General features: G+C 50.2%; 1 protein-coding gene across 1 annotated transcript in view; it reads right to left on the reverse strand.

Moving 5' to 3' along the window:
* Window positions 1–497: 497 nt before the first annotated feature.
* The window catches only part of PGS1 (phosphatidylglycerophosphate synthase 1), a 91741-nt gene continuing 69638 nt past the window's right edge, over window positions 498–22600 (reverse strand). Inside the window, exons 9-10 of the mRNA XM_040331035.1 lie at window positions 11766–11892; window positions 498–931 (exon numbers count right to left, since the gene is read on the reverse strand). Coding sequence (XP_040186969.1) covers window positions 11773–11892 — 120 coding nt within the window. The 3' untranslated portion in view covers window positions 498–931; window positions 11766–11772. The remainder of the gene's footprint in view (window positions 932–11765; window positions 11893–22600) is intronic.

A 22600-nucleotide genomic window follows, 5' to 3' on the forward strand; every position in this document is an offset into this window, starting at 1 on the left:
GGACACTTTTGACACATTTTTGGGACCATTGTCATTTTCACAAAAAGTTCTATAAAAATGCACTGATAACTGTCAAAATGACAATTGCAGTTTAGGAGTTAACCACTAGGGGGCGCTGAAGGGGTTGTGTGTGACCTCATGTGTGTTTCTAACTGTAGGTGGGCGGGGCTGGACGTCATTGATCGTCTTTCCCTATATAAGAGAACACACGATCAATGACGGCGCCACAGTGAAGAACGGGGAAGCTGTGTTTACACTCACTTCTCCCCGTTCTTCAGCTCCGGTGACCGATCGCGGGACACCGGCGGCGATCGGAACCGCGTGTGCGGTCACCAGGTCGTGAGCGCGCCGGCGCGCTCGCGACTCCACGGCTGGGTTTTTAGAGAGGAAGCTTTTTTTTTTTTATTCAACATCATAATGTGATTTACATAAATTGTGACTTTTTTAACAATAATCCAGTTTAACAAAACAAATAAAAATGCGACAATGCGACAGCGTTCGTTACAAAGCAGAATTTTATTGGCTGTAGATAAAGTCTTTGGAGCGTCACGCAGGGTAAAACGACAACAGAAAAGACCCTTCGGGCCGCGGCGCTCCTGACAGCAGCGATCCGCCCCGTTGTTTATTGGCGGCGGAGGTTTTTTTTTTTCCTGCAAACCACATGGCATCCCGCCCAGGCTCACCGCTAATTACTTTAAACACAGCGCCATTGTGTGATTTGTTTTATTGCCTTGCATGCATTGCCGCTCGTGATGACAGAGGTGTCACTTAGCAGGTAGTTCTACGGATAAAAGGGAGATTAGGAAGACTGGAAGCCGCAACGTCGGATTCCTTCTCCTCTCTCAGTGTCGGGTAAACGGGGAGCCAACCTGGAGCCCAAGGATATCCAGAAACCTTCCAATATTCATCCCGCTGTTCAGTAGTGTCCTATCTGGGGGGAAAAGAGGCAGAATAATTAGCAAAGACAGAAAAGCGGTCTCTTGCCCCAAACCCCCCCACACACACACACACTCCAGGGGTGCGCTACGTACAGAGTGCAGAGTTCAGGGGTGCGCTACGTACAGAGTGCAGAGTTTCAGGGGTGCGCTACGTACAAAGTGCAGAGTTTCAGGGGTGCGCTACGTACAGAGTGCAGAGTTTCAGGGGTGCGCTACGTACAGAGTGCAGAGTTTCAGGGGTGTGCTACGTACAGAGTGCAGAGTTCAGGGGTGCGCTACGTACAGAGTGCAGAGTTCAGAGGTGTGCTACGTACAGAGTTTCAGGGGTGCGCTACGTACAGAGTGCAGAGTTTCAGGGGTGTGCTACGTACAGAGTGCAGAGTTCAGGGGTGCGCTACGTACAGAGTGCAGAGTTCAGGGGTGCGCTACATACAGAGTTTCAGGGGTGCGCTACGTACAGAGTGCAGAGTTTCAGGGGTGTGCTACGTACAGAGTGCAGAGTTCAGGGGTGCGCTACGTACAGAGTGCAGAGTTCAGGGGTGCGCTACGTACAGAGTGCAGAGTTTCGGGGGTGTGCTACGTACAGAGTGCAGAGTTCAGGGGTGCGCTACGTACAGAGTGCAGAGTTCAGGGGTGCGCTACGTACAGAGTGCAGAGTTCAGGGGTGCGCTACGTACAGAGTGCAGAGTTCAGGGGTGCGCTACGTACAGAGTGCAGAGTTTCAGGGGTGCGCTACATACAGAGTGCAGAGTTTCAGGGGTGCGCTACGTACAGAGTGCAGAGTTCAGGGGTGCGCTACGTACAGAGGGCAGAGTTCAGGGGTGCCCTACGTACAGAGTGCAGAGTTCAGGGGTGCGCTACGTACAGAGGGCAGAGTTCAGGGGTGCGCTACGTACAGAGTGCAGAGTTCAGCTACATACAGAGTGCAGAGTTCAGGGGTGCGCTACGTACAGAGTGCAGAGTTTCAGGGGTGCGCTACGTACAAAGTGCAGAGTTTCAGGGGTGCGCTACGTACAGAGTGCAGAGTTTCAGGGGTGCGCTACGTACAGAGTGCAGAGTTTCAGGGGTGTGCTACGTACAGAGTGCAGAGTTCAGGGGTGCGCTACGTACAGAGTGCAGAGTTCAGAGGTGTGCTACGTACAGAGTTTCAGGGGTGCGCTACGTACAGAGTGCAGAGTTTCAGGGGTGTGCTACGTACAGAGTGCAGAGTTCAGGGGTGCGCTACGTACAGAGTGCAGAGTTCAGGGGTGCGCTACATACAGAGTTTCAGGGGTGCGCTACGTACAGAGTGCAGAGTTTCAGGGGTGTGCTACGTACAGAGTGCAGAGTTCAGGGGTGCGCTACGTACAGAGTGCAGAGTTCAGGGGTGCGCTACGTACAGAGTGCAGAGTTTCGGGGGTGTGCTACGTACAGAGTGCAGAGTTCAGGGGTGCGCTACGTACAGAGTGCAGAGTTCAGGGGTGCGCTACGTACAGAGTGCAGAGTTCAGGGGTGCGCTACGTACAGAGTGCAGAGTTCAGGGGTGCGCTACGTACAGAGTGCAGAGTTTCAGGGGTGCGCTACATACAGAGTGCAGAGTTTCAGGGGTGCGCTACGTACAGAGTGCAGAGTTCAGGGGTGCGCTACGTACAGAGGGCAGAGTTCAGGGGTGCCCTACGTACAGAGTGCAGAGTTCAGGGGTGCGCTACGTACAGAGGGCAGAGTTCAGGGGTGCGCTACGTACAGAGTGCAGAGTTCAGCTACATACAGAGTGCAGAGTTCAGGGGTGCGCTACGTACAGAGTCCGTCTTCTTCCCCCCTCCTTTTTCAAAGCCCCACCATCTTCCATATACCTTACTTTTGTCGCTGTATTAAGCTGAAGCACCCAGCTTTCTCTAGTACCTTCCCCCACACTGTGGGTGGCTCCGCCTCTCTCACTTGCAGGAAGATCATAAAGTGGGGGAAATCGCCGCCTTCCTGTCCGTCTCCTGCGGGGGAAGGGGGGGGTGGTGGTTTGCCGCCCCCACTCCCCCATATACTGAGCACCAGCCGCCACTGTAGCTGACCACATCGACCAAGTCTGAGCAGTGTGTGTCAGCACAACCAATTGTTGTCTACCATTGGGAGTTATTACCCCGTAACAGGAAGCGCCCGCTCCTGAGGAAGTCACACATTTGACGACGAAACGCGTAGGGTAGAACATCCAGTGACATTAAATTCGCTTTTTTGGCGCGCTTCCAGTTTTGATCTCAATTCCGACATATGTAAGTGCCTTGGCTTTGTGTTTTTTTCTTAAAAAATGTTTACTTTACTACAGTATTAGGGTCTCTCTTCCGTTTATCTTTGTGGCCTTTCCATGTGGTTTAGGAGCGATACTGGTGAGTAGGGCCGCCATCAGGGGGGTACAGGCATTACACCTGTAAGGGACCCAATGGTCCCCAGGGCCCCTTACAGGCCCAGCTGGCCCCCCTCCCATTTTTATTTATTCATTGCATTACAAATGTAAGGGAGCCGCCATCAGGGGGGTACAGGCATTACACCTGTAAGGGGCCCAAAGGTCCTCAAGGGCCCCCCTCCCATTTTTATTTATTTATTGCATTACAAATGTAAGGGGCCCGATGGTCCCCAGGGCCCCTTACAGGCCCAGCTGGCTCCCCTCCCATTTTTTATTGATTGCATTACAAATGTAAGGGGCCCGATGGTCCCCAGGGCCCCTTACAGGCCCAGCTGGTTCCCCTCCCATTTTTTACTTATTGCATTACACCTGTAAGGGGCCCGATGGAGAGATTACACTTGTTTTTTTTTCCCCGTCAGCACCCCCTCACCTCCTCCCGGTTCTCTGCTCCAGGGGGGGCCCTGCCTAAAGCTGTGTAAGGGGTCCCAAAACTTGTGATGCCGGTGAGAGGTAAAGGGCGGTTAGAGTAAAAAAATAGGGTTCCGACTGGAGTCCTACTATTGAAAATACTCGGGGGGTATTCTAACTCTCTTACTCGAGGAGTCCCCTCCATCTGGTGAGTGGGGGGGGGGGCGAGAGATTTTGGGGCACACTGAGTGGAGGACACGGAATTGACCACTAAGGTGGCACTTATTTTGGATGGAGTGGCACAGTGGACAGTTCCCAGTGGGACTTTTATATGTTTTGTACTATTATACAGATTTATAGCACTTTGGTTGAGTTTGCTTTCATTATTTCGGCGCTGTACCCCCCCCCCCCCTTAAATCGAGGTTTATTTGTATACAAAAAATAAATAAAAACCCTCAACGAGTCCCCCCACCAAAACAGTCCTGACGCCAGCGGCCAGGATTCCTCCCTGATCCGCTCGGAGACGTAATCATTCCTGGATTAATCCTCTGCTGGTCAATCTGTCTATTCATAGCCGGAGACATCACTGCGAGCGGGAACGGCGTCCATATTTAAATCAACGGCCGTCGCTGGCAGACAAGAGACACAAGTACTGTGCGCAGGCCGCGCACGCGCGGGGGGGGGTGGTGGGGGGATCGTTCTATTTTAAGGACGTAAACATTTCTGGAGTCCACAACCCGTGTCAGGAAGAAATAACATTGGCGACGGTTCTATAGGAGCGCCACTCGCCGGCTCCATACGCCTCTATGGCTTTTTATAAAAGCTCCTCCCACTGGTCACCTTACAGTCCCGGTCACACGTCGCGTTTGATTTGCTTTAAAAATGACCCCCAACAGCCGCTTTATTAGGTACACCTGTTCAATCGGCACACTTCGGGCCCCCTTAGTACCAACTAAGCATTGTTTACAAACCACGTCCTACCTGAGTATTGTTGGTGACCATGTCCATCCCTTTATGTCTCCAGTGTCCCCATCTTCTGAGGCTCTTCCCAGCAGGATAATGTCACAAAGATCCAATCATCTCACCACTGGACAAGGAGGTCCCTGTCCTCCAATCATCTCACCACTGGACAAGGAGGTCCCTGTCCTCCAATCATCTCACCACTGGACAAGGAGGTCCCTGTCCTCCAATCATCTCACCACTGGACAAGGAGGTCCCTGTCCTCCAATCATCTCACCACTGGACAAGGAGGTCCCTGTCCTCCAATCATCTCACCACTGGAAATGAGGTCCCTTACCTCCAATGGCCTCCACACTCACCACATCCCATCCAATAGAGACCCTCAGGGGTGTGGTTATCAGGTCACTATGGAGCGAAATCTCTGAGGAACGTCTCCAACACCTTGTTGTATCTACTCCACCAAGAATGAAGGCAAAAAAAGGGGGTCCAACCCGCTACTAGCAAGGTGGACCTAATAAAGGGGGTCCAACACGATACTAACAAGGTGAACCTCATAAAGGGAGTCCAACCCACTACTAGCAAGGTGGACTTCATAAAGGGGGTCCAACCGATACTAGCAAGGTGGTCCTAATAAAGGGGTCCAACCCGATACTAACAAGGTGGTCCTAATAAAGGGGGTCCAACCCGATACTAACAAGGTGGTCCTAATAAAGGGGGTCCAACCCGATACTAACAAGGTGGTCCTAATAAAGGGGTCCAACCCGATACTAGCAAGGTGGTCCTAATAAAGGGGGTCCAACCCGATACTAGCAAGGTGGACCTAATAAAGGGGGTCCAACCCGATACTAGCAAGGTGGACCTAATAAAGGGGGTCCAACCCGATACTAGCAAGGTGGATCTAAAAAAAGTGGCTGGTGAGTGTGTGTGTGTATATATATATATATATATATATATATATACACAGTGGAACCTCGGATTGCGAGGATAATCCGTTCCAGGAGAATGCTCGTAATCCAAAGCACTTGCATATCAAAGCGAGTTTCCCCATTGAAGTCAATGGAAACGAAAAAAATGTGTTCCGCCTTGACTTCAATGGTATGCAATACCGCATGCAGCCAGAGGTGAGGAGGGGGCGCCGGAGAGCCTCGGAAACAGTTGGAAAGGACAGAGGACAGCTCGGCTGACCTCGGAAAGGCTCGTGAATGGAGTATTTGCGTGTCTTTTCGAGCATTTCTGAACGGCGTTGTTCGACTTCGGCGCCCCCCCCCCTCACGTCAGGCCAAACGTGGTACTGCACACCGCTTTGACCTGAATCCTGCTCGTGTTGTGAGACAACACTCACAAACCATGTTCCGATTTTTAAAAATACAGCGCTCGTATTGCGAAACGCTCGTAAACCGCGTAACTTGCAATCTGAGGTTCCACTGTGTGTATAGTATATATATTTATTATTATTATATTATACACATATATTACACATACACACACACACGCCCATACATTTACACAAACCTTGTATTTCTAATTTAAACTGAATGGCTTCATTAGGTGAGGGTTCACATACACTTTACATTTCAATAGATCTAAAAAAAGAAAAAAGAAGGATCTGCAGCCGTTGACTTGCTGTATGTAAAAGAGTTATAAATACCATTGAGAAATGCGTGACAGCGACCACACCTGTGCAAACAATGTCATCAATGAGACACAGCGATTGCTGTGCGGTATGTATGACACCAATTTATGTAACAGCAGTGAGCTGGCATTGTTCTTTTATGAGAAATTTGGACAGGAAGTTAGTTAGCCATATACTGGAAAATACACCCCCCCCCCCCCCGCTCTCCCCTCCCCCTCTAATACACCTCTCAAGTTCCTGAAAATTTTTCATATCTAAATATACATTTCCAGTAAAAGTTTGAAGAGCCGAGTCCATCAAAGGAACATTCAAATACTTTTTACTATTACTATTTTGTTTATTTTTTATTACATAAGATGCTCGGCCTCATTGCCTGCCGCTTGCTCCGGTTTTCACTCCCTCCCCAGTCATTGGCCCGTAACTTCCAAGGGCGGCTCCTTGGCTTGCCGGATCCTGCGGTTCCCCGCCGGTGACCCCCTTCTATGCACGCTTCCAGGGAGAGGACTACTGGGTGACATAATGAGGCAGCCAGAGATCCATAGACATGCCTCAGCGAGGCGGCTTGCAAGGGCTGCGCATGCACAGTAGTGCTATGGATTATGGGATATGTGGTCCAGAGAAAGGTTACGGTGAATGCAGCCATGAGTGCGCACTCCCTGACCCAGAAGTTTGGGTAAGCGGAGGCTGTGCCTGTTTAGGGCCCCTTGCACATGGGGCTGCACATGGGGTTTTAGGCGCCCAGCCCCACTGCAGGCATCCTATCAAAGTCTATGGCAAGCTGCAGCTGGACACCGTACTGAGTGATACTCGCATTTAGGGCCCGGTGCATTCAGAGACCGAGTTCCTACAATCCAGACTTTCATCCCCGAATACACAGGATCCTAAACACTGGTCAGTAGAGAAGGGGATCAGCGGGGCAGGGGATTGGCGTCAGCGGGGCAGAAGGTGGTGTCAGTCAGCGAGGCGGGGGATCGGCGTCAGTCGGCCGGGCGGGGGAGCGGCGTCAGTCGGCGGGGCAGGGGGACGGCGTCAGTCGGCGGGGCAGGGGGACGGCGTCAGTCGGCGGGGCAGGGGGACGGCGTCAGTCGGCGGGGCAGGGGGACGGCGTCAGTCGGAGGGGCCGGGGGGCGGCGTCAGTCGGAGGGGCCGGCGTCAGTCGGAGGGGCCGGCGTCAGTCGGAGGGGCCGGCGTCAGTCGGAGGGGCCGGGGGGCGGTGTCAGTCGGAGGGGCCGGGGGGCGGCGGCAGTCAGCGGCGCAGGGGGACGGCGTCAGCGGCGCAGGGGGACGGCGTCAGCGGCGCAGGGGGACGGCGTCAGCGGCGCAGGGGGACGGCGTCAGCGGCGCAGGGGGACGGCGTCAGCGGCGCAGGGGGACGGTGTCCGTATTTTTTTTTACAATTTATTTAAAATATGAGACCCCTGATGTCTCAACTTTGAGACAGAGAAAATAACTGAGGACAGAGATTCCCCAGCCCCTTTCTGTGCAGCCTCAGTTCACACTGAACAGTGAATGAACGGGAAGTGCTCTGCACTATGTGGCTTCCTGTTCATTCACAAACAGTTTACTATGCTTAAGTTATGAATGGACACAGCGAGTGCTCGATATTAATTATGCTCTGTTCATTCAGAAAAGGAAGATGCTAGTAAATGACATATTTACCAGTCCCTTCACCTGCTCTCCTTCCTGAAACATCCCCCTGCAGCATCCGGCAGGAGAGGAGAAGTCTGAAGTGGGGGATGTTTCAGGAAGGAGAGTGGGGGAAGGGGCTGGTAAATATGTAATTTTCTGAATGTACCGATCACTCACTGTATTCATTCATGACTGAGGCAGGTTTTGGCAAAAGCGAACTAACCCTGTAACTGTGGTAGAGAACAGTCAGGTCACTGTCCTGGCTGCGCCGTCTGTCAGGGTTGTGTTGCTTGGAAATGGTTTGTTGGCCTTTCCAGAACTGAACCCCCCGAGAGCGCGATGGCGATTTTTCCAAGCCATGCTGTACTGCAGCCAATCTCACGAAAGAACACAACCTGCCCACCGAAAATCATTTGTTTTCCTGTAACTGGCAGAAGAGAAAACGGTGTTTATATTTAGCTGTAAACTTGGAGGAGGGGGCGACTTGAGAAATCTCAGAATCGCAGCCTGTGAGAGTCCCACCAAAGGGGCCGACTCGTGAAAAGCGGCTGATTTGCATAAACTCACCGATGTGAAACTTGTGAGGGAGTTTGTCCCTCCCCTTCTGGCTCCAGCTCACCCCCCCCCCCCCTCACTCACATAAAGAGGAAGTGTGACCTCAGCGATCGTTTCTGCTGAATAAAAAGATGACTTCTCTAAAGAGGGCAGAGAAATGCGTTTCACAGGAACAGAATGACAGAGCCGGCCGAGCTTTTCATTGCAAAAGTCGCATGACTCACGCCACTCAGAAGAAGATTTAGAAGAAAAAAAAAAGAAGCAACCTGTGAGACCGATAAAAAGGCTGACAGCATTGCCGGGACTTCCTCTTCTGTGAACGGCATTGCGAAACCATCCCGCTATCGCACGTGGCACGCTGCCAGCTGATTAAGTCACACACCTTAGGTCTGTAATGAGAGGCGCAAAGATCCGGACAGCTGCACTCCCAATAACATCCGTCATTTGTGAAAACACTCCAATACAGCACTATGGGAACAGAGGAAAAGTCAAAGCACTTGCAACGCGGGCAACGCGTTTCGTGCTATCTCCGCGCTTACTCGTGACATGGGTAACACGTTTCGTGCCATCTCCGCACTTACTCGTGACACGGGAAACACATTTTGCGCTATCTCCACGCTTACTCGTGACACAGGCAACACGTTTTGTGCGATTGCCATGTTTACTCGTGTCACGGGAAAACATGTTTCGTGCTATCTCTGCGCTTACTCGTGACACGGGCAACGCGTTTCGTGCCATCTCCGCACTTACTAGTGACACGGGAAACACATTTTGTGCTATCTCCACACTTACTCGTGACATGGGTAACAAGTTTTGTGCGATCGCCATGTTTACTCGTGTCACGGAAAACACGTTTCGTGCTATCTCCACATTTACTAGTGACACAGGAAACATGTTGCGCTATCTCCACGCTTACTCGTGACACGGGCAACACGTTTTGTGCGATCGCCATGTTTACTCGTGTCACGGGAAACACGTTTCGTGCTATCTCCGCGCTTACTCGTAACACGGACAGCGCGTTTCGTGCTATCTCCGCACTTACTAGTGACACGGGAAACACATTTTGTTCTATCTCCACGCTTACTCGTGACACGGGTAACGCGTTTTGTGCAATCGCCATGTTTACTCGTGTCACGGGAAACATGTTTCGTGCTATCTCCGCGCTTACTCGTGACACGGGCATCGTGCTAGCAACGTTTACACATGACATGGGCAACACGTTTCATGCTAGCTCCACACCTCCCCGTGACACGGCAACAGGACTCGTGTTATCTCTGCACTTACTCGTGCCATTGTCTCATTTACGTGTAACATGGGCAACACATTTCATGCTATCTCCACATTTACTCGTTACAAGGGCATCGTGCTATCAACGTTTACGCATGACATGGGCAACACGTTTCATGCTAGCTCCACACCTACCCGTGACACGGCAACAGGATTCGTGTTATCTCTGCACCCACTCGTGACATGGGCAACACGTTTCGTGCTATCTCCGCACTTATGACACGGGCAAAACATTTAATGCAATCTCTGCACTTAATCGTGACGGGGCAAAGTGTTTTGTACCATTTCTGTGTTCACACGTGACAGGGACAGCATGTTGCGTGCCATCTCCACAATTACGTGTGACAAGGTCAATGAGTTTGGTGCTATCTCAGTAACTACTCATGACATCCATTAAAATAAAGAGCCTCAATGAGATAACGCTGCCATTTATAGGGCAATACACAACAATACAAAAAATCAGCTAACTTCAGTTCGTTCAATTAAGCTTTGACAAAAAAAAAAAACACTAAAAAACTGGAAGCTAATTGGATACTATGCAGAGCTGCACCAGATTTTGCACTCTCTGGTTTTACAGCAATAATAGCAATAGTACAACAGTTTTAGTACACTCCAATACAGCAGTATGTCGCTGTGGGTACAGAGGAAAAGTCAACGCGCTTACTCGTGACACGGGCAACACGTTTCGTGCAAAGTCCGCACTTATTCGTGACATGGTCAGCACGTTTCGTGCTTTCTCCACGTTTATCCGTGACATGGTCAACGAGTTTCATGCCATCTCAGTACCTACTCATGACAGCCATTAAAATAACGAGCCTCAATGAGATAACACTGCCATTAATGGGGCAATACACAACAATAGAATTTAAATCTGGTGCAGCTGTTCATGGTAGCCAATTAGCTTCCAACTTCAGTTCGTTCAATTAAAGTGTAAGTTCACGTTTATGGAAAAATCTGTAAGGTGAACTTACACAGAACCCCCTCCTTGGCGCCCCCCGAGACCTGCATGGCCGCAATCGTCCGTTCTGAGCCCCGGTATAGCCGCCTCACGCCAGTTCTGATTAGTTGGTGCTGCCCAAGTGATGGCCCTGACCAATTAGAATGCTCCTAAAACGTACCTCCTGATGGGGTATGTTTAAGATATTCGGTTCCGGGGAATTTTTTGCCCCGGAGCTGTGACGCAGCAATACCATGGCTCAGAATGGGTGAACGCCACCATGCAGGTCAACAGAACTGGGGGGGAGCGGCGAGAAGGGGGCCATGTGTAAGTTCACCTTACAGATTTTTCTGTAAAGGTGAACTTACATTTTAAGCTTTGACAAAAACTGGAAGCGGATTGGATTCTATGTAGAGCTGCACCAGGTTTTGCACTCTCCAGATTTAGTACAGCAATAGTACAACAGTTTTATTACACTTCAATACAGCAATATGTCGCTGTGGGTACAGAGTAAAAGACAACGCATTTCGTCACGCTTACTAGTGACACAGCCAAAACCTATTATGCAATCTCCACATTTATTTGTGACAGTCAACGAGTTTCGTGCCATCAGTACCTACTCATGACATAGTCAACGAGTTTCGTGCCATCAGTACCTACTCATGACATCCATTAAAATAAAGAGCCTCAATGAGACAATGCTGCCATTTATGGGGCAACACACAATACAATAATACCTGGTGCAGCTGTTCATGGTAGCCAATCAGCTTCTAACTTCAGTTCATTCAATTAAGCTTTGACAAAAAAAATATGAAAAAGCTGATTAGTTTCTATGCAGAGCTGCACCAGATTTTGTACTCTTCAGTTTTAGTAAATCAACCTTAATATGTTATGTATTCTTTTGAGATTGCTGACCAGTTAAACACGGCATATCTTGGTATATTCTATATAAGTTGGGAATGTTGGGAATACCTTCTCCGGATATAAATAAAACCTGGCACATTGATCACTGATTAATATAAAATTAAGGAATAATTCACTCACCAGAGCTTCAGAAGAAATTCTTTATTAGGGGAGTCACCAGTTTCACCCACAGCTTGACATAGCGGCTCGGGTGCCGGAAAGTAGAAGGAGTCACTTCACTTGATCGCTCGTACAGGCTTTGCTGCTCCTGAAACACATAAAGGAAATCGTTTTTTAGAACCATTCAGAACAGCCTGTAGGAGGATTAGAAATCAAGTCTGGAAGTCTAGCAGAAGGGCTGAAAAGCCTCAAAGTATAATGTCACATTCAGAGGTCTGAATTTAAAGAACAGATATCGGTTTTTATAGCTCCCCCCCCCTTTTATTTATGGTTTAAGAACGTTCTTTCTGTAGTTGGCTGGAAGTTTATGCACAGCTGACCATCACATCTATATGATCTTGAGAACGTTGCATTTGAAAACTTTGGTTATCAATATAGATAGGTTGGTTCCCCATATCTCCCCCCTTTACACCCATGGCCGGCCATTAATATGGAGTTCCCCTACCCAATGGCCATAAATATGGAGCTGCCCTTTATGTGGTCATGACTGCCTCCACTATTCTGAGTTTCCACAAATATTTTGAGGGTGTCTATGAACTTGTGGCCATTTGAGGTGAAGGTACTGTTGTTGGATGAGAAGACCGGGCTCACAATTAGCATTTTTAATCTCAAAGGTTTTCTGTATGGTTTGAGGTCAGGACACTCAAGTTCCTCCACACCCAACTGGTCAAGATATGTCTTTATAGACCTGGATTCACTATGTGGCTAAAATCTCCTCTGGGAAAGCTTTCCCCAAGATTTTGAGGGGTGTCTGTGGAAATTTGTGCCCATTTGTATGGTCAGGTACTAATGTTGGATGAGAAGACCTGGCTTATAATTAGTGTTCCTTATTCATCCCAAAAGTGCTCAGTAGGGTTGAGGTCATGGCACTGTTGAGGAGACTCGAGTTCCTCCTCATCAAACCAGTCACACCATGTCTTTATGGAGCTGGCTTTGTCCACGGAACAGAAAAGGGTCTTCACCAAATTGTTACCACAAGGTTGGAAGAGCACAATTGTCTACAATATCTTTGCATGATGTGGTATTTATGGGAACCTTCACTGGAGACACCTGAACTCCATCATTTGGAGGAGTGTCCACATCGTTTAGGCCATATAGTGTATTAGATCACAGCGGGAAGACCTTATTTCCCTTATTGGTAGAGTTCTTTAATCGCAAACGTTCAAGGACAGTAAGGTTGAGGTCAGGTACTCATGTTGGATGAGAAAACCTGGCACCCAATTGGCATTTCAATTCATCCTAAAAGGTGTTCAGTAGGGTTGAGGTCAGGGCTGGGTGCAGCACACTCGAGTTCCTACATATCAAATTGGTCAAACCAAGTGGCTTTGTACACAAGGGAACAGTCATGTTGGAACAGAAAAAGGTCTTCACCTAACTGTTACCACAAGGTTGGAAGAGCACAATTGTAGGACCATTCACTGGAGACACCCGAGCTTGATATTTGACCACTATTTATGCAGGCTCTGCTCCCTGTGCTTTAATGATACAGCAAGAGAGAGGTCATCTAAAGCCTGGTACACACGATCGGATTTTCCGTGGACAAAGCATAGGACGTTTGTCTGAAGGGCGTTGGCCATGAACTTGTCTTGCATACAAACGGCAAAGAATTGTCGGCCAACAAACACAAAAATATGTGATTTTCAGCTCTTTAGCGCCACCCTTTGGGCAACTTCTGCTAATGTTGGGTTATGGTTAGCATTGCTTCTGAGCATGTGTGTTTGTACTTCAGAGGTTTGTCCGAAGGACTTGTGTGCACACATTCATTGGCGGAAAATTTTAAAGCATGCTATCCCACATTTGTTGGTGGATAATCCGACAACAATTGTCCGATGGAGCGTACAAACGGTCGGATTTTCCGCCAACAGCCTGTCATCACACAATTCCTGTTGGGTAATCCGATCGTGTGTACGGGCCTTTAGACTGCTTCCACATGGGCAGGATCAGTTTTGCTTAGCAGATGATCTGTCCACTGATCTCCTGCCGAGCAGAACGGGAAGAGGACATGTCTTGTCCAGCCGGCTCTGCTCTAAGGGCAGTCGGGCGTAAATGGACCAGCTCTCTGTTTACCCCCGACTGCCCTCCAATCCAATGTGGCCAATTGGTGGATTGGATTGGAGATAGGCACAAGTTAGTTTACATCCTCCACTCCATAGAGGTTAATGGAAGGTCCTATCAGGTCTGCCTAAAAAACAGACAGGCGGACCCCCGATTAGACCTTTCATGTGAAAGGGGCCTTACTCGTAATAATAACGATGTGAAAATGCTGACATGCGTCGTCCTGATTGATGTGAATCTTATAAATCTTGATACAAATATCACAACGTGAACATTACTTGCAGCCTGTTTAGTATTTGTCCTCTACTTATTCCCTAAGGCCTTACAGACTGAAAAAAGTGATAATTAAACATTACAGATCCACCGGGCTCAGCAATATTCGACAATATGCTTTCATTCCTACTCCCAGTTCAGTACTGATATCATAAATAGATACAATAAATAGACACGCCAAAGAAAATGTTTTGAAGCAGTTATAATAGCCATTGTCTTCCGATAATCTCATTTTACGTGCAGCTGGTTCTCGATACTATCAGGGGACTCCGATCTGTTGAGGCTACAATTATCTGCAAGTACATTTACTATGGGGAGTTTCACCTCTGTTAAGCACCTGCCCTTTCAAGTTGGAGAAAAACCCCTGAAACCGTTCTGCCACAAGAACTAGAAGACTACCGACTTAGTTGGGGTAGGCGGTACACTTTGGTGGGGGTGGGTCAGCCACACCTCTTGACCGTTGACCTCTGGGGACCCGACTTGTGACCTTTGGGGGAGGTCCCTATTCCAATCCCTGAGTTCTAGCCTTGTTCTTCAAGGGGAAACCCCTAAACCCTAATCCTAACGCTAACCCAAACCCTAATCCTAACCCCTAACCCACCTTCATCCAGAAGACCCATTAGGGCTACCTGGAGATCTGCTAATCTGTGCGGTGACACAGGAAAGTTGATGAACCGAGGAGGGGCCTAAGAGTGAAACTCTAAACTTGTATCCCCTGGAAACCACCTTCTGCACCCAAGCATCTGAGATGCAAGCTGCCCAAATGGCCTCAAAGACCAATAAATGTCCTCCTCACTTTGGAAAGTGGGGAAGCACCCTCATGCTAAAAAAAAAAAAAAATTCCTGAGGACACAGGGACCTTGGTGCTCCAGGCCTTGTGGGTGGGCTGGAAGCCAGTCTTGGGTTTAGACTTGAGGTTACATGAGTGCAATGCATGAGGGTTTCCCTTACAATACATATCAGACCGAAGGGTCTGGTATGCTCTTGGAGGTGGAACCTCATGCCGTCTTTTTTTTTTTTTTATTTGGCGTGGAGTTTCCCCTAAAGATTCATGCCACACACAAAGTGCTTTGGGATCAAAGTCGGATCGCCATTATGTGACTTGTGCTCTGAAGATCTTGAAGGGGAACCCAATGCCAAATAAAAAAAAAACGGCATGGGGTTCCCCTCCAAGAGCATACCAGGCCCCTCCTGCCCCAAAGCACCAACCCCCCCCCCCCCATGTTGAGGGCATGTGGCCTGGTCCAGGAAGGGGGGGCGCTAGCTTGTCCCCTCCCTTTTCCTGACCTGCCGGGTTGCTTGCTCGGATAAGGGTCTGGTATGGATTTTGGGGGGACCCCCATGCCGTTTTTTCAGCGTGGGGGTTCCCCCTTAAAATCAATATCAGACTGAAGGGCCTTGTATGCTCTTGGAGGGGGAACCCCATGCCGGTTTTTTTATTTGCCATTTTTTTTTTATTTGGCGCGGACTTACCCCTGAAAGATTCATGCCACACACAAAGTGCCTGGCATCGTCGGGATCAAAGTCGGATCGTCATTATGCGACTTGTGCTCTGAAGATCTTGAAGGGGTATGGGGTTCTTCCTCCAAGAGCATACCAGGACCCCCCTGACCCGAAGCACCAACCCCCCCCCCCCCATGTTGAGAGCATGTGGCCTAGTATGGTCCAGGAAGGGGGGGTGCGCACTCATCCCCTCCCCTTTTCCTGACCTGCTGGGTTGCGTGCTCGGATAAGGGTCTGGTATGGATTTTGGGGGGGGGGGGGCCACTCCATTTTTTTCGGCGTGGGGGTTCCCCCTAAAGTCCATATCAGACTGAAGGGTCTAGCATGCTCTTTGAGGGGGAACACCATGCTGCTTTTTTTTTTATTTGGCGTGGCGTTTATTCCAAATATTCATACCACACACAAACTGCCTGGCATTGTCGGATCCCTGTTCATGGAGGTCAGACTTCAAGTCGCATGGCAAAGTCGCATCCACATGAGTAAGACTGTCGTGTCGTACCAGTGTGAACCTGGCCTAAGGGTTGAGTTACTAAAATCGGTGCACGGTAGCCAATCAAGCCAAAAAACCTGGAAGCTGATTGGTTTCTATGCAGAGGTGCATTGAATTTTGCACTCTCCATGTATAGTAAATGAACCCCATATTGCTACATTCTCCATAATGTACAATAAATAAAATATCCAGAAGGGATGTTGGAAGGCCCTCATAATGGGCACAACACATGTGCAGTCCTGTGAACTCAGCCCAGATCTCATCAATACAGTCCCCAAAAGCTAAATGGGTCTTACGGTATATACTCGAGTATAAGCCGAGTTTTTCAGCACATTTTTTTGTGCTGAAAATGCCCCCCTCGGCTTATACTCGAGTCACCTTTTGCACCTGATCTCCTGGACTTTGGGGACCCAGTACCGGCCGGCCGTAGGTCCCCTGGACCCCAAACTTGGCACACATGTAGCCCCACTTATCCTCTACAAGTGTGCAACGATTGTTGTCCGGGGGACCTACGGCCAGGGAACACCGATTTTTCAAAGCCGGGCACCCCTTCCATGGACTCCAATGTTAAACGGTCATTTCGCCGGTCGTAGGTCCTCTGGACCCGGAACTTGGCTCACATGTAGCCCCATTTCTCCTCTACAAGTGTGCAAAGGTTGTTGTCTGGGGGGACCTACGGCTGGGGAGCACCGATTTTTCAGAGCCAGGCACCCCTTTTATAGACTCCCATGTTAAATGTCAGTCTAGTCATGGGCACAGTGAGGCATGGGCGCAGTGAGTCATTGCCACAGTGAGGCATGGGCGCAGTGAGGCATGGCCACAGTGAGGCATGGCCACAGTGAGGCATGGCCACAGTGAGGCATGGGCGCAGTGAGGCATGGGCGCAGTGAGGCATGGGCGCAGTGAGGCATGGGCGCAGTGAGGCATGGGCACAGTGAGGCATGCACATGGACACAGTGAGGCACAGTGATGCACAATGAGGCATGCAGATGTACACCCTAGGCTTATACTCGAGTCAATAAGTTTTCACAGTTTTTTGTAGTAAAAATAGGATTTTTGTACTCACCGTAAAATCCATTTATCTGAGTTCATAGACGGACACAGCCTTCATTGACATTAGGGTTATTGCTTCTTCCTACCAGGATATTTCTAATGTCAATGAAGGCTGTGTCCGTCTATGAACGGAAGAGAAAATAGGATTTTTGTACTCACCATAAAATCCATTTCTCTGAGTTCATAGACGGACACAGCCTTCATTGACATTAGAAATCTCCTGGTAGGAAGAAGTATAACCCTAATGTCAATGAAGGCTGTGTCCGTCTATGAACGGAAGAGAAATTAGGTGCCTCGACTTATATTTGGGTCGGCTTATTCTCGAGTATATACGGTATGTGGCTTAACTCTACAGTATCTACCCAAAACCGGAATCATCATTCACTCGTATTCTCACTCACATTACCAGTCAGACCACTAGGCCCATTGATTTCTAAGCTCATCCCTGTCCACGAGGTAAATAAAAGCCTTTATACCACAACTCTCTAATGGATTGCAAAATGTCCTGTGATAGAAAACCATTGCCAGTAAGTGCACAATGCAGGGTGTGTAATGAGGAAGCTTAACCAAAGCCATCAGGGCCATAAACCACAATCACAAAACACATCCCATAGTGTGTAAAAATATAATAAAAAAACTGCGGCACGGTAGCATTTCCTGACTTACTGTAAAACCGCACGAGGGGACATCAAGGGAAAAAAAAAGCTGAAGCAAGTGACGCGATGACAGCAATGGCCTTGCAGGGGCCGCCGGGGGGGGGGGGGGGGGGGGGGGGTTCGGCTTTTCTGCAAATAAAGCTTCTTACGCCATAGTCTGCAATTGTCCAAAAACCCTCGACCATCACACGGGAGGAAGTGGAGACTCATCGAGTGGCTCGTTTTACAATAACTGACACAGCAATTCTTTCATGAAAATGTGAACTGTGGTAAAACTTCACGTCTGGCTTAAAATAGACCTTCGGGGTCATGTGCCAGGCCGATGTATGGGAAGCCGAAACCAACGAGTTTTATCATCACATCGCACTGCTTCCTATGGATGAGCATTCGTGGTTTCTAGCCTGGGGAGCTCATCATTTCCTCTCCAAACAGCCTCTCGTACCTGTTCACTGAGGTTAGGGCAATATTAACCACTTCCTTACCGGGCACTTAAACCCCCTCCTGCCCAGAACAATTTTCAGCGCCGAAGCACTTTGAATGACAATTGCGCAGTCATGCTACACTGTACCCATATGACATTTTTATCATTTTTTTCACACAAATAGAGCTTTCTTTTGGCGGGATTTGATCACCGCTGGGGGTTTATTTTATTGCTAAACAAACAAAAAAACATGGAAAAATTTGAAAAAAATAAAATAAAATCATGTTTCATAGTTTGTTATAACATTTTGCAAACAGGTAATTTTTCTCCTTCATTGATGTGCGCTGATGAGGCTGCACTGGTGGGCACTGATAGGCTGCACTGGTGGGCACTAATAGGCACAGATAAGGCGGCACTGATGGGCACAGATAAGGCAGTACTGAGTATTTTGTATAGCGCTACAAATGCAAAATAAATCGCCTCAAGGCAGGAGTGTGATCCAGGGGAAGGGGGGCAGAGAGCCAGAGCATTGTGTGTATAAGGCAGAAGTGTGATCCAGGGGGAGAGGGGCAGAGAGCCAGAGTATTGTGTGTATAAGGCAGCAGAGTGATCCAGGAGGAGGGGGCAGTGAGCTGGGGCATTGTGTGTATAAGGCAGCAGTGTGATCCAGGGGTAGGGGGGCAGAGAGCTGGGGCATAGTGTGTATAAGGCAGCAGTGTAATCAATGGGCAGGGGGGAAGGGAGCCAGAGCATTGTGTGTATAAGGCAGCAGTGTGATCCAGGGGGAGGGGGGCAGAGAGCCAGAGCACTGTGTGTATAAGGCAGAAGTGTGATCCAGGGGAAGGGGGGCAGAGAGCTGGGGCATTGTGTGTATAAGGCAGCAGTGTGATTCAGGAGGAGGGGGGCAGAAAGCCAGAGCATTGTGTGTATAAGGCAGCAGTGTGATCCAGGAGGAGGGGGGCAGAGAGCTGGGGCATTGTGTGTATAAGGCAGCAGTGTCATCCGGGGGGGGGGGCAGACCTTGTAGACAGCCTTCCCAGAAGAGGTGAAGCTGTTATAGCTGCAAAGGGCAGAGCCAACTCAATATTGAACCCTACGGACTAAGACTGGGATGCCATTAAAGTTCATGTGTGTGTAAAGGTCGGCGTCCCAATACTTTTGACAACAGTGTATATTTTAAGCTGTGTTCGCTCACAGAAGCCTCTCATCCAGCTGGTCGGCCTCCATGGATGGAAGGACTGTGCTCAGATGGAGTCAATGAATTCTGTTGCTGTGGCAGCAATATTTGTGATGGCCCAAAGTCTGTATTTCCTGGCATGACATCTCCAGATCACCGTCACCTATTCCCCTCGGGGCGCGTCTGCTGTTTTCTCAGAAGGGATATAAATAAGTCCATCTGTCAGAGTGGAAGTGATGGAGGAGGATGGGGGGGGGGGGGGGTAGTTATAGGCGGCTCAGAGGGCGCTACGAGTTGACTTAACAAGCCACCGATAACCACAGCAGAAGCCCGACGACTTGGCAGCCGCCGAGGGGGATTCTCATTTACAAAACACTTCTGGGATGACAAAACCTCAAATGCTTTAAATAGAAAGTAGTCCCACACCCCCGCAGAAATACTGCGAAGGGCCTACGACGGGGGGGGCCACCTACGTATACAAAGGGGGGGTAATACATACTGCGAAGGGCCTACGATGGGGGGCCACCTGCGTATACAAAGGGGGGGGTAATACATACTGCGAAGGGCCTACGACGGGGGGGGGGGGGGGCCACCTACGTATACAAAGGGGGGGGTAATACATACTGCGAAGGGCCTACGACGGGGGGCCACCTACGTATACAAAGGGGGGGGTAATACATACTGCGAAGGGCCTACGACGGGGGGCCACCTATGTATACAAAGGGGGGGGGGTAATACATACTGCGAAGGGCCTACGACGGGGGGCCACCTACGTATACAAAGGGGGGGGGGGGATACATACTGCGAAGGGCCTACGACGGGGGGCCACCTACGTATACAAAGGGGGGGTAATACATGCTGCGAAGGGCCTACGACGGGGGGGCCACCTACGTATACAAAGGGGGGGTAATACATGCTGCGAAGGGCCTACGACGGGGGGGCCACCTACGTATACAAAGGGGGGGTAATACATACTGCGAAGGGCCTACGACGGGGGGCCACCTATGTATACAAAGGGGGGGGGTAATACATACTGCGAAGGGCCTACGACGGAGGGCCACCTACGTATACAAAGGGGGGGGGGGTAATACATACTGCGAAGGGCCTACGACGGGCGGCCACCTACGGATACAAAGGGGGGGTAATACATACTGCGAAGGGCCTACGACGGGGGGCCACCTACGTATACAAAGGGGGGGGGTAATACATACTGCGAAGGGCCTACGACGGGGGGCCACCTACGTATACAAAGGGGGAGGGGTAATACATACTGCGAAGGGCCTACGACGGGGGGCCACCTACGTATACAAAGGGGGGGGGGATACATACTGCGAAGGGCCTACGACGGGGGGCCACCTACGTATACAAAGGGGGGGTAATACATACTGCGAAGGGCCTACGACGGGGGGCCACCTACGTATACAAAGGGGGGGTAATACATACTGCGAAGGGCCTACGACGGAGGGCCACCTACGTATACAAAGGGGGGGTAATACATACTGCGAAGGGCCTACGACGGAGGGCCACCTACGTATACAAAGGGGGGTAATACATACTGCGAAGGGCCTACGACGGGGGGCCACCTACGTATACAAAGGGGGGGTAATACATGCTGCGAAGGACCTACGACGCGGGGGCCACCTACGTATACAAAGGGGGGTAATACATACTGCGAAGGGCCTATGACGGGGGGCCACCTACGTATACAAAGGGGGGTAATACATACTGCGAAGGGCCTATGACGGGGGGCCACCTACGTATACAAAGGGGGGGTAATACATACTGCGACGGGGGGCCACCTACGTATACAAAGGGGGGGGTAATACATACTGCGAAGGGCCTACGACGGGGGGCCATCTACGTATACAAAGGGGGGGTAATACATACTGCGAAGGGCCTACGACGGGGGGCCATCTACGTATACAAAGGGGGGGGTAATACATACTGCGAAGGGCCTACGACAGGGGGCCACCTACGTATACAAAGGGGGGGTAATACATACTGCGAAGGGCCTACGACGGGGGGCCACCTATGTATACAAAGGGGGGGGTAATACATACTGCGAAGGGCCTACGACGGAGGGCCACCTACGTATACAAAGGGGGGGGTAATACATACTGCGAAGGGCCTACGACGGGCGGCCACCTACGGATACAAAGGGGGGGTAATACATACTGCGAAGGGCCTACGACGGGGGGCCACCTACGTATACAAAGGGGGGGGGTAATACATACTGCGAAGGGCCTACGACGGGGGGCCACCTACGTATACAAAGGGGGAGGGGTAATACATACTGCGAAGGGCCTACGACGGGGGGCCACCTACGTATACAAAGGGGGGGGGGATACATACTGCGAAGGGCCTACGACGGGGGGCCACCTACGTATACAAAGGGGGGGTAATACATACTGCGAAGGGCCTACGACGGGGGGCCACCTACGTATACAAAGGGGGGGTAATACATACTGCGAAGGGCCTACGACGGAGGGCCACCTACGTATACAAAGGGGGGGTAATACATACTGCGAAGGGCCTACGACGGAGGGCCACCTACGTATACAAAGGGGGGTAATACATACTGCGAAGGGCCTACGACGGGGGGCCACCTACGTATACAAAGGGGGAGGGGTAATACATACTGCGAAGGGCCTACGACGGGGGGCCACCTACGTATACAAAGGGGGGTAATACATACTGCGACGGGGGGCCACCTACGTATACAAAGGGGGGGGTAATACATACTGCGAAGGGCCTACGACGGGGGGCCATCTACGTATACAAAGGGGGGGGTAATACATACTGCGAAGGGCCTACGACAGGGGGCCACCTACGTATACAAAGGGGGGGTAATACATACTGCGAAGGGCCTACGACGGGGGGCCACCTACGTATACAAAGGGGGGGATAATACATACTGCCAAGGGCCTACGACTGGGGGCCACCTACGTATACAAAGGGGGGGGGGGGGTAATACATGCATTACATGAGCTCTGGTGGTAAAACATCCTACATGCTCGTTTAATGAGGTGAAGGACGTTCTGGAGAACCTCCATCGGGTTTTTATTGCAGTCCCTGTCCACACCGGGAACCATCGAGGACTCGCCTTACCACCACTTGAACCCGCTAATTTTTTTAAATAACAAACATGGTTATACTTACCTCCACTGT

Source organism: Rana temporaria, chromosome 12 (assembly GCF_905171775.1).
Source record: "Rana temporaria chromosome 12, aRanTem1.1, whole genome shotgun sequence".
Lineage (NCBI taxonomy): Eukaryota > Metazoa > Chordata > Amphibia > Anura > Ranidae > Rana > Rana temporaria.